This window comes from Egretta garzetta, unplaced genomic scaffold (assembly GCF_000687185.1).
Source record: "Egretta garzetta isolate BGI_Z169 unplaced genomic scaffold, ASM68718v1 scaffold598, whole genome shotgun sequence".
Lineage (NCBI taxonomy): Eukaryota > Metazoa > Chordata > Aves > Pelecaniformes > Ardeidae > Egretta > Egretta garzetta.
This window is the reverse complement of record NW_009260621.1, coordinates 39,382-52,480: the sequence shown is the minus strand read 5'-3', so window position 1 is coordinate 52,480 and position 13,099 is coordinate 39,382. Positions and strand designations below refer to the sequence as shown.

Sequence of the window (13,099 nt, the reverse complement as noted above, 5' to 3'; positions counted from 1 at the left end):
GCTGAACCAGTGTCCAAAAGAGCTTTTGGGGAACACTCCCAAGACATCATCACTATTATATTAAGATTCAGTTCTTTCCAGGAGTTTTTCCCCACCTCTATAGCATGAGGTATTTTAACATCTAGCACTCAAACCTCATCTAATTATCCTTTGTGAAAACTGCAGGCATTCCACATGCATTCAGTTTAGACATCACCCAAAAGGCTTAGGGTCATTAGATGCTCAGTCCAAATATGCCCATGTGGTGTGCACCAGGTACTTTATTTCACTAATGAAGCTTAAAACATAAACAAAAGGACATTCAGCCTTACTGGCTATGAAAGTCACCAGAGCCTACTCCTACACACATAAGCAGCTCTTCTAAACCAAGGTCAAAGGAGAAGGTAGCACCAAGTATACCAACACAATTTATTTGTTCTCATGTGGAGGCTCAACTGCAAACTGGATCCAAATTATCAGATCTAGCTGAGAACACAGCAATTATTTTTTTTTTTTTTTTAAGTAATCAGAGAATTCAGCCCTATTAGTTGATTTTGGAGGTAAACACCTGCTCTGCCCCAATATCCATACACTATTAAGTTAGGATCAGCTAAATAATATTCAATAGTGCACAAGCCTGTTCTCATACCTAGACAATACGGACAATGATTATAATCAAGATACAGCTCAGGTTTTGTACAGACAACCAGCAAGATAAACACATAATCCTACTTGTGTACATGGGATACAGCTTGCCAAAAAGATACTATTTAAAGCAACAAGCAAGTGTGAGGAAAGCAGTCTTTCACAATCTTGTTCAGAGCTGGCTACCCGCAAAGCACAATCTTAACAGAGGCTGTGCCAATATCCTTGACATTTTTTTTCCCCAGGAAAAACAAAAAGTTCTATTTTTATTTAAGCACAAGTACAGTGTTCCAGAACTGTCATTTTTAAACAGAGGAAGGACTGCGGAAGCGTTTCAAGTTTTTCTAAACACAGTCCTCCTTCAAGCAACACAAGCAGCTGAAAGCTACTGTTCCATTAAACATATCCAACTAGAGCAGTCCACATTTAGTGATGACCCCTCCCTTTTGCCAGCCTCGTGATGAACTAAGCACACTAGGCTGAACTGTGCTAGCTGTAATTCACACAGAAGACACTGATCTGTAGGATTTTCCTAACATCTAGCTATCTGGTTTGAAATGACCATCTATCCTCAACAGGAATTCCAGCATGTAATTTAAGTATGTCAAGTTGAAAACCCCCCTCTTCCAACAACATCCCAAGGAAGGATTCACCCTTCTTTCTGCACCATTCTGCAGCTTCATGTACCCCTGGTGCTTCGGAAGCGAGCATTTCCCAGCCCTGGTCGCTGTCTTTCCACAGCTTTCTTACCTTCCTTCATCAATGAAGTCTACTAAAAGTGTGCTGAGGATGAAGACGATGAGAAGAGCGATGAACATGTGGTAGATCGTCCTGATGTGACTCACTTCAAACAGCTCACTAAGGGAGAGATTCAAATGCTATCAGGCCATTCACGTAGCACATCACACCTCTAGTACCTTAGCTTTCAAAGCCTTTTCCAGTAAGGTAAGATGACATCACCACCATCCCAATTCAAAGGCTGAAGTTAATGCACAATTTGGGTGCCAGTCTACACAGACACTTCCTCAATTTATCCTCAGACAAAGGATGATTAGCCATTATCTTAGTGGTACTGAGAGGACTGTAATTAAAGTTTACACTCTGGAAGCTTGCAAGCTTTAGTAGAGATGTTTTAGAAAGAAACAGAGAAGCTTAAACAGATTAGTCCACTGAGGTTTGAACGTAAGACCCCAGGTGGTGGTGGGGAGAGCACCTCAAAGCAAAGGCTAGTTAGTTTGCCATCAAGGGTATTTTCAGTCAATTTAACAGAAAATGTAAAGTTACTCACTCCAAGAGGGACCTTCTGGCAGTAAAGATCTTCCCATGTTCTGGAGGAGCCCTCAAGTTCCTGCAAACAAAGAGGAGAACATTTGAGACAAGAAATGAGATATAACCTTGTTATAGGGGCAAGCTTAAAACTGACTTACTTGGCTTTGTGCAGTTCCTTCTCTGAGCATGAAGCTGGGAAGGGGGAGGCTGAAGATGAGGAGTCCAGGAATACTGATTTTGCTGCCAAACTGTTCACAAACTCTGTGAAGTGACTGTCCACTTCCTTCATGAAAGCTGGCTTCAATTGCTGATAGAGTAAAAAACAGAGCAGAAAATTATTTAACACTCTGGATACTTTTTAATATTTATACTCCTTTTTATCCCGGAACAGGACAGAGCAAGGCATCAAGGAAACATTCCTGTACCATCTGCCAACAGTTGGAGCCAACTTAGACAAGATCAGGAGCTTATCCTGACCTGTTCACACAACTCGGGCCAGAGGACTTTGAATAATGTTTATCTTCTCTATCAGATGCAATGCAGAGAAGCAAGTAAATATACTGATCTTATGTGTGTCTGGAGTGGCAGGTATTTTGCACATTTTATGGTGCCAAGAAGGTTGAGCTAAACTTAATACATGAGCCCCAGAAAACGTTTCTCAATTTTAACTAGAGTTACAACCTTAGCATACAAAACAAGTACAACCAAATTTACTTCTTAGCCCATCTAGTGTCACTGAGGGAAAAATCAACCTTTTCATGCTTGTGGCTAAGCAATCACCATTGACATTCTCATACATTAATGCAGAAACAATCTCAATAATGTGAATGCAGGAAGAAGGACCAGATTTATCCTTCCACTGCTACCACTGTTTGGATGAAAATTTTTGCATACCACTGAAATCACAGAAATTTTTCACTAAAGCAACAAAACAAGGTAACATTGCTAAGCATTAAGACTGAGCAGTGAGAAAGACCAAACTGGTAGGCAGCAAGACTAAAGTTCAAGAATTCTGGGGATCAAATATCCTAGATGATTCTTCTATTCCCTTTTCTTCAGACAGCTTTATGCAGGTTATCTTCTCTATTGCAGCCTGTTGTGACAAAGTTGCACCATTTTTAGCCTATTTGTATTTTTCTACTCTCATTTGATTAGACAAAGGCAATTTCTGAAGCATCTGGTTTACGAGAGACCTTGACTTCTAAGGGTGCATGAAAAACCATCAATGAGCATCCCCCCTCTCTACCATCTTCTTGGAAAAATGCACTGATACAGTGCAAAAAAGAGGAGATAATCAGCTGTGGATAAAGCACAGGCCACCCTGGTCAAAGACTGCTTGGTTCACCTGAAAGAGTTTTCTTTCTAGAGAGGAAAACATTACTTAACCCTCCCAATAATAAGTTACCCAGACAAGGACTACAATTCATCTTCAAAAGGCAGATTGTAAAATGCCAAGATGTTTTCATATCCCTTTTGTCTTGCCTGAAGACTAGCACATGTTATTAATTCCTGTATTTTCCTGCCTGCAATATAGTTGGATCTCCTATTTAGTCTCATAACATGAACTTTCAGAGACCTGATCTCCCACACCCCACACAGAGTTTTTAAAACTAGATGCATTTAGAAGAAACTGAATGATAACGTGTTCAAAGTTACTTATTTCTGCTGAAGGTGCTACACTGAGCTCTGGATAGCTCTTTGCTCTGGCAGGCTAACAAAATAAATGAATAGACGATGTATTCTTACAAAATGCTACTGTTTAATGCAACTACAGCCAAGTAATCAAGTTTAAAACTCTAGCAGGAAATACACAACAGTCTGAAATGAGGCCACATAAACCCAGAGACCCTGAAGTCAAGATGCATCACAACCCTACATTCCTCCTGTTTCATAGTGGTCAGATCCAGAAAGATCTCTTGAAACAGAAGCTGCAGTAGAAGGAGCAGATTAATATTTAACTTAATAAACGCATTTTTCCCCTATTTGGCAGCTGCCAGTATAGAATAAACAAGCTTCACCGATGTTTAATGAGCTGGCTAGTCTTAGATACTGCTTTTCTGGGAGGCAGACAAGAGGATTGTCTCTGCAAGACATGTGGATTTGTTCCTTTAAAAACAGGAGAAAAAAAAAAAATCGAGTCCTTTGGAACTACAGCCTGTAAAAGAAGACAACAGTGCTCTCTGGCATAGCCTGCTTTTACAGCATGCATACACATACCCCCACCAAAAAAGTCAAATAAAAATTCCTGCTCCTCTTCTTGGAGTGCTCGAATTTCTATGCAAAACAAAGCACTATTCATTCCTAACAAATCCCTGTCTTTTTTTTTTTTTTCTTTTTTTTTAAAGTGTCTCTCCTTTTTTCAGCCTAATCCCCTCTCAGCAAGAGTTTAACTGAAATTATTTCACAAAACTACCTCTTCCCCTTAGTTAGCACTCTGCTGAGATTGCCTCCTCCAGGGCAGATACCAACATATGCATGTGTTTGGATTGGGAGAGCAGGGTGTGGAGTCTCATTAAGTAAAATACAACCAGAGCATAGATTCTACGGTAATTGTAATTCTGCACAACATATCGTGCTATATTATCAACTATTACTACTGCCATTCAAAGGGCAACCTACTTGAGCAATTGCCAGAGTAACTATTAGTGCTCAATAAGCCAAGTGAATTCCACGCAGTCACAAAAAAAAAAATCACTTAAGACAATGCACCTCCCACCAGCCTTTACTGTGACAGAGCTCAGATACAGCTTCCCCCAATGGAGAGCACTTAACCAAGGGTTTCCTAAAGTGTACTTGAAGTCTCAGACAAAGAACTGGGCAGATCCACTCAGCTGTCACCATTATGTTTTAAACAAAAGAATCAGATCATTACAAAACCAAAAAGGGGGGCAGGTACAAAAAGAACACTATGCCATAAAAAGCAGAAGCTGGCCAATAATTGATGAGAAGTCAGAGAAAGTTGAGGGAAGCAACCCTGTAGCTTACTTATAAAGAGAAAGTTGCAAAAGGTCCCCAGCATTTTACTCATTCTAACAGATTTAGCAATTTCAGTCACTGAAACATGACAACACCCAGTCCTGACCGAGTGAGAGAACACACCATCCTCAGCACGGTTTAGGACGAACAAAGGGACTAAATTTTCAGACTGGACTGCAGATGCATGAAGGCATCCTATGCATGAATAACAAACACCTAGCACCTATAAATCGCATTTAAATCAGTGAGAGTTGTCAGTGACCAGCACTTTTTAGAAGTTAAGCATCTGTCTAGACCTCAGATACCCGTCACCTAAAAGGTAAACTGCAATCCAAGCCTTTGTTCAGTGGTTCTCACAATAAAAGGGGCAGGCACTCTAGGAATTCTCAGTAATTTTGCAGTAAGATGGAGGTTTTTACTTAGCCTGATAGCTATTATTGTAGCTTTGAGGCACCTTAAAGTTGCAAGCTGCCTAGCTCAGGGTTTAAAACCTGAACTCCCCATGTTTTGGGAGAAACTCCAGTAATTAAAGTGCCACTGCAGGTTTTCTTCAATTCTCTTTCCAGATAAGAAATCACTTCCTCTACAAACTAGCATGTTACAAAGCCAGTGGCCAGAAAAAAAAAAAGTTTAGAAACAAGAGACATTCCTGAAGAAAGAAATCCAAAATCAAGTTGTCCCCTTGCAACCAACTGATGTTCCCTGGAACTTACAAAGCTACATGTGCTTAACAGTCAAGGCTTTCTCATGCAGGCATCTGTTGCCAACTTAGCTATTTGCAGTGGCTGTTTTGTCTGCATAGAAGAGATATTGAGGCTTGCTCTATCATGTCCTCAGTAAGAGTCATTCAGAGAAGACAACGCGTCCTCAGTAAGAGTCATTCAGAGAAGCCAACGTATGAAACAAAGTTCAGAGCTGACTATCCCTCTAACATGCTGAATTTTAGGAGTTTCATCACAAAAAGCAGTACACCCTTTGCAGAAGGCATTTAAATACACTTTAGTTATATCTGTTATAAAGTACATACCACCAATAGAGGTCAAGAAGAGACTTTTAAAAGGAAAACATCTCAAAGGTGCAAGGTATTTTCCTCTGTCTTATAAGTAACCACTCCCTAATATTTATGTAAGGGTGGCACAGTTACATTGCTTCACCTTTACGATGGAACGCTCTGCAATAAAATGAAGCAAGAGTGCAGCACTACTTGCCTCGAAGAACATGCGTGCTACAAAACAATGGTTAGCAAGGAGGGTGCAGTTCATCGCTAGCTAACGTCATTTAATTTGGGCATAAATCACCTTAACGTAAGCTAAAACAATGGCAGCTCACACAGATGCAGATGATGTCAGAAACACCCAGGGCTATTTTATTTGAGGATATTGCTCACTGACAGTAAGAGTGGGACTAAGGCTTAGGAAGGTCATCTCAATAGCCAGGGCAACAGAAGCTGTGGGATACAGGCTACACACTGCCCTTTACTCAATGGATGACAGGACAGAGCATTTTAAAGTCTAAATATGCAAGCAGGCTAGCTGATAGTCACACTGCCAGAAGTTAGTGATGAGGGAAATTCCATTTTATTTACAGGCCTCAAAGTTCATTCTTATCTTTGGACTTCAACCTATTGGGGTCAAGACAGACCTGCATTTGGTAATACTACCTCTCTTGTGCTAAATCAGAAAAGAGGAGGAGGAGAGAAAGAGGGCTGTTTAGAAGTCACTGCACTCAAGTTATGACTGAAGAGGGATATTTGTGTTCCAGGACTAGTGACTCTCCAAAAGACATTCAGGGTGAATTATCCCACTCGTCCCCACAAGCAAGCATTAGAGTATATTTACCTCAGCTTCTGCTATTAGCTGCATTTTCCTCGTTATCGCATGGTCGACATCAACCCGGCCTAAGGAAGGAAAGCAAATATTTAACATTTAGATTTTCAGTGATGCAAGCTGCATGCTTGGAAACACAGAAAGCACAACACGGTAGCTCAGTCACTGATTGTTCATTAGTGCTTCTGACTTCTAATAAAATCCCAGTAAGTTCAAAACTAAGCTTCAGGAAATTCATAAGCTATGACCAAGTATTTTAAACAGACATCTAGGATCACAGCACTATAAGGCAGTCAACAGCTGATAACATGCTGGATTTTTGAAAGCTTTATTTTCCATCAGCAACTCTGCAAATCTTCCCAAGGTCCCTAAACATATTCAGCCTTGAAACAGCAATTAGAACAACCCTTAGAAGGTCATATTCAAGTGTGCTGATCTCTTATCAGAGCTTTATCTTATGCACAGTGAACTAGATTTAAGAGCAGGTTGTCTGGAGGTCTCTACATTGCCAATAGACAAGGCAGTCAATTAATGACTCTCTGTAAAATACCATAACCAGCTCTGAAGACAGGCTAAAGGGCAAGTTAGAAGGTTATCCTGTGTTCAAACCTGGCTAGTCCTACTCTTTTCATCCCCCAGAACTGCTAGATATCAGTCTGACTGTATTCCTCAATATGTTTCATTGCTTAAGCAAACAGTCAGCTCTAACCATGCCGTGAACATTGTTTGACTTTTATCATTACTAATAATATTGGCCAATATGTAAAGCCTCAAATGTCACCCTTCTTTTGCATAAAGAATTATACACATCCGAGATACCTCTATTACATCAAGAGGAACAACATACACAAATCAGACATTTCAGACTAGCTGAGTTTAAGACAAGGTTTGTCTGCAATGGTTGTAGAGCGCTCGCAAGCCAGCTGGTGTTTCACTTTGCCAATAAGAACAAAAACACAGAAGAAAAAGTTACTTAAAACAGTCTTGCACATGAAGGAAATTAAGATTAAAGCAGCAATATCCACCCCTCAAACTACTAGTCAGGGTGAAAAGATAGCAACAAACTTTGCCTTGTGCATGCCCTTCGGTAATTATAGCTACACCAGTACCTTACACAGTAACACACAGCCAGCCTGACAACTTGCACGTTCAGTTTCTAAGACAACGCTACTACTTTGAGAAAAAGAGGATGATTCTTTAGTAACTTTCTTCTGAAAGCACAAGCTAACAGATTCACAGTAGAGTTGCCAATGTTGTGCTGCTGCATGACAAGACGACAGATTCATAGCAATATCACAGTTCACAATGCAGCCTCCTTGTATGTGCGCAGCCTATGCACACAAAGCGTATACAGTGTGTTGTTTTAATAGAAGCAATTGCTTCTGTGATGCATGCTAGTCTGAAAGTACTCTTAAGACGTTTATATAGACCTGCTTCAGAGGTTACTCCAATTCCAACACTGGAGAAGAGTTAAATGAAACAAGTCTTTATCTTTAATGAAGCTATGCTATAGACTTAAGAACAGACCCACAATAGCAGCCTATTACTTTGCAGTTTTGTAATGCAACAACAAACAAGGAAACTGCTTAACACCATGAATTTTTGACTGCATGCAAAGATCCATTTTCACAAAAATAGAATTCCTGGTTGCTAAGCATCTCACCTCCAAGACAAAGAAAACCACCTCATTTAAGCTCATCGTGCTGTTACACTTGCCAAACAGCAGCAGTTCGGAAAACAATTTGAGAGAAGAGTGTAAGATACCACTAGAGAGTCCCTTGTCTCACTCAGCTCATGCACTCTGCTGGCCCCAAAATGGATTACCCCTCTCTCCCCACTAATAAATTTAAAAAAAAAAAAAAAAAATCAAGTTGTTCCGCAAGCAGAACTGTATCTCCCCCCACCCTTCATATCATCTCAATGGCTCTACTCCCTCACTGCGCCACTCCACAACTGTATTAATAGCTCCCTCCCCCCATTACTACTACACTAAGAACCACCTTGTGCTTACCTGCTAGAAAACAGACAAGAGCGAGCTGTTAGCTCAAAGCACAACTAAACCTTTCCTGCAGAAAGGCAGGAATTTGTGTGCTTCATCTAGCTGCCATTCTTCAAGACTATTAAGTTTGCTTGAAGCCATCCAACATGGCCAAAGAGGACAGGACACATGAGACTTAAGGGATTGCACTATTTCCTTTGTAAGCTAAGCTAAAAATAAGTTACCACTGCTTTGACCATATATTTCCTGTCAGATCTTGCATTCGAAGTCTCAGTTATTGTAACTAACCAGGAGTGGCTCACTTTGGAAAGTAAAAGCCCCTTTTTGACTTACAAGGCCTTAAAATGGATATAGTTTTAGATACCTAATGTACAGCTTTAATAGTTGTACAGGAAACGAGGCCAGTCTCTGACCTGCTGACATTGTAATTGCTAAATTGTATGCAGTGCCCCTCCTATCACTTTATTCACCCACACACCAGTGCGTGTATGCAGACTAGACCAGAAACACAGCATCTTTTCTAAAAGGCTTTAAAATCAAGATCTCCATGTCTTTAGCATATGCATCTCATATAACAGAGTAAAACCACCTGTAAGCTTGTTGCTTCTTTTCCAGAACAAAGTCTCCTGTAGAAGAAAACCCACCCCAAAACTCATTCTGCTCTGTTGCATCACCCCATAAACTCAAGCTGCATCACAAGGCAGATACCAGAGAATACAAACTCATCATCTTGAATCACTCATCTTCTGTTGTGCAAGCTGCTACTTATGTTCTGTGAGGTCATTTGAGAAAAGAATCATCACATGATTTTGAGTCTAAAAGGAATTGTATGCTGCTGACAAGTCCAAATCTTCATTTTCCTTTGACACTGAAAATGAACACTGGATCCCTCTGCATCACTTTGGGATTGCAACATCATTACAAAAATGGACTCAAGGCTGCACAATACAAGCAAGCACATCTTGGCTTTTGAAACAAGATGGGATACACCTTAAGAAAATGGGAAATATATTTAAAGTCATAACGAAGAAAATCTTCTTTGAAGACTGATGTGAAATAGCAAATTTCACAGGAGACTGAAGCATGGTTTGCTTTTAAAGAGCTTCGCTCACAGGGAAGTTCTAACGTAATGGGACTTTTGTTCCCATCAGCAAAGATATTGATAAGATCTTCATCCAGCTAACCACTTGTCTTGGGCTTGTAGAAACTGATCCTTGCAGGATGTGACACCTCTGCATAGTGCAAACTCAAAGCAGCTTCAAAAGTCAGGAGGAAAAAAAAATAAAAATGAGCCCTTTAAATAAAAGATCACCTGAAGATTGAGAAAGCTTTTTATTGTTGTGAACTTGAGTAACATAAGTTTCACAAAAGATTTACAATCCCTTTTTCAACCTACTCTTGTACACGTTACAGATAAGTGAGATGACTAGAGAAGCGTCCCATTCACATGACCCATTAGTGTTGCAGCTTGGGATCCCACAAAACCAGCTTCTACCCATGACACTAGCCAGAACTCTACTAAGCAAGCTCTCAAAAATTAACTGTGTTAAAAACATTCACTTCATTTAACTGCTACAGTCTGCAATTACCACAAAGGGCACAAGTGGGAATAAGTCATTTGAGTAAAGCCGTGGCTTGTGTGCAGCGTTAGTTGCAGCCTGTAGTGACTTCACCAGCCACAGAAGCTGCCTGCAGCCCAGCACTCTGAGACATTGCCACAAGGTGTTCCTGCATTGTGGCAATAAGGTTATTACTGAGCAGTTAGGACACCCCAGGGAGACTACTGCTATCTAAACTCTGCACAGCATTCAAGACAAAAATGCCTCTTCGCAGAAAAGCCAGGAAAAGCACACAAACTTAAGTTTGTACTGAAGCTGTACTTCAAAAAAACCTGTGTACTTCAAAGACAGACACTTCTCAGAACAATCAAGCACTCCACTCATAGTTCAGAAGCATTTTCCCTTAACGATGTCAGGATCTGTTTAGCTTCAGGCTCTTCATGGTAAGTCAGACACAAACTGTATCCAATACTACCCTTCCCTCAAAGATTTAAAAAATATTATCTTCGTTATTTCTTGATTGGACAACTTACCACTCATGAGGTTAAAGCAACATAGGCAGAGGGATCCTGTTACTGTTGGATGCCTGGGTTCAAAGGATGCCTGGATTCTTTAGAAACACTGAAGACATTAGCTGAAGGACAGCAATGTTAAAGCCAACCTCATGCAAGGCTATTGTAAAGAGGGGAAGCCTTCCATATCTGGTACAATATAATATACGTTAATAATTTTATGCTAACAAGCCTTATTCTTACTTATAGTAATTTATTTGGCCACTCAGCAGATAAAGGCAAGTTATGACTAGAGTGCTCCCACAGCTCAGCTGATCTGCTTAAAGAATGCACAGGCCATAGGTCACTGCCCTGCAATTGGGTACAGTTGGGTAAAGAATTTAGTCAAGAAGCCATTTCTACAGCAACATGGGACCCAAACAGCTTCTTCTCTAGCAGCAGGAAACACCAGCATTCTCTATGTCACGCCAGCACGTCCACAGGCTCTTCACAAGAACCTGCTCAGCCTTCATCAAACCCATGGGTTGCAAAACATGAAAGCACCTAGAATTACCAGAATCCACCTAGTCTCAGACGAGACAGCTCTGTTTGATACATCTCCCTGAAACACATCCAAGAAACTCAATTCAAGGATCTTAATCCCAAATTCATTAATCCGTAAGAAAAAGCCTGTTGATACAATGAACACTTATTGCTGTGAGTCAGACAGCAAACCCTAAAGCTTTCCAAATTGCTCCCTGTTTTAGAGCTCCCTCCTCCTACATCTATCAGTAGGCACACACAATTCATGCAGCTTCATGAACTTTTGCACTGAGAATGATCAATAGTAACCTCTTCATTGGAAGATAACAACCCCTTTTTAAGACCAGCATTACCCAACAGGCTTACGCACACCAAACAAAGGTATGCCACACAGCTCGTTTGCAGATCAGTCACTGAAGACACTTGTAATCCTTTTTTGATTTCTGAGAAACAAGGGCAGGCTCCACAACCACCAGTTTACTGTTTTGAATGGTCTAATCTTAGCATTTTAGAGGCACTCAGATACATGCTTAAGAGCCACGTCCTCTCTAACCTTTTAAGATCTGCCCATACAGTTTCTATTACTCTCATTCCAGGTAAGTTTTCCTGCAACTGGTATTGCCCCAATATCAATAGTCCATTACACAGAACAGTTTTATATTTAGTATTATATCTCCAGCTGAAAACATACAAGACTACTCTTACTAAGAAAGCCTGGCTTTTGACAGGGGATTATTGCTGCCTAGATCACCCGTTGACTCTATGCCAGGATCAAATTAGTTGTTTAATTATGACACAGGAGCCAACTCAAGGAGAAGAAATGATATATGAGACTGAAGTTCAGCTACTCTATCAATGTGAAATTACAGGCTGAATGATTACAAGATACAAACGTATCAAGGGACAGCAGAATTCTCCTGGCAGTCTCAAAGCTATGAATATTTCCATCAAACTATAAATGTGGGGGTACTTCAGTACAAACTATTCAGTCTTAGAACTCAGCAAGCAACGAGACTGTCTTCAGCAGCACTAAGGAGACAAGAAAAAAATAACCTAAGCTATACAAATGGAAGAGTCAGGCCTAATGTAGCTCTAAAACCAATATATGGATTAAAATTATTCCTCTAAGGAAGTTCAGATCAGCCAACGCATTTAAGTTTTAATAAAGAAAGGATTAATGGCCTAGATGTTTCTGTAGAAAGTTCACAGATGTCTGGAAACAAATCAATTGGCCTTTGACACATTAACTCTTAAGTTACAAAGCAGATGGTGTTTGCTAATCAGAGAGGATCGACGGTGGGAAGTCACATTAGTGATTTAGTTTTTCTACAGAAATAATTGCTACAAAGACAGTACTTATTCACTTGCATACAAGATACTGTCTTGACCTAGCTAGAATCCCTTGACTGCAATAACCATGCATCTTGTCCACAACTCTACACAACACTCAGTGTTAAGATGCCGCAGCAGGAAGAGGATGTTGCTGGACACAACAGATCATTAGCCTCATGCTGCCTTTGTACACATCAGGACCAATGCTTTAGAAAGAGCTATTCAGAAGTGAATGGCTAGGACAGAAGCAAGCCAGAAAAAAAGTCTACAGCTACTCCTTTTGTGAAATTCTTCCACCTCAGTTTGTGCTTTCACAGAAAGCCCTACCTACTTACACAAGCATACTGGACTACATGGAAAAGCCACTATCCGGAACATGTGAACACTTCAACTTTGTTAAAGCTTCAACCTTTGTGCCACAGAGATGCTTATCTAGCCCCATGGTAGAGAGGAACTCCTGACAAGAGGGATGCATCTTCC

At 40.4% G+C, this 13,099-nt stretch overlaps 1 protein-coding gene across 1 annotated transcript in view; it reads right to left on the bottom strand.

Annotated features, from left to right (window-relative positions):
- Positions 1-13,099, bottom strand: part of SOAT1 (sterol O-acyltransferase 1) — a 25,632-nt gene that overhangs the window by 10,644 nt on the left and 1,889 nt on the right. Inside the window, exons 2-5 of the mRNA XM_009645284.2 lie at positions 6,708-6,766; positions 2,052-2,200; positions 1,913-1,972; positions 1,375-1,482 (exon numbers count right to left, since the gene is read on the bottom strand). Coding sequence (XP_009643579.1) covers positions 1,375-1,482; positions 1,913-1,972; positions 2,052-2,200; positions 6,708-6,766 — 376 coding nt within the window. The remainder of the gene's footprint in view (positions 1-1,374; positions 1,483-1,912; positions 1,973-2,051; positions 2,201-6,707; positions 6,767-13,099) is intronic.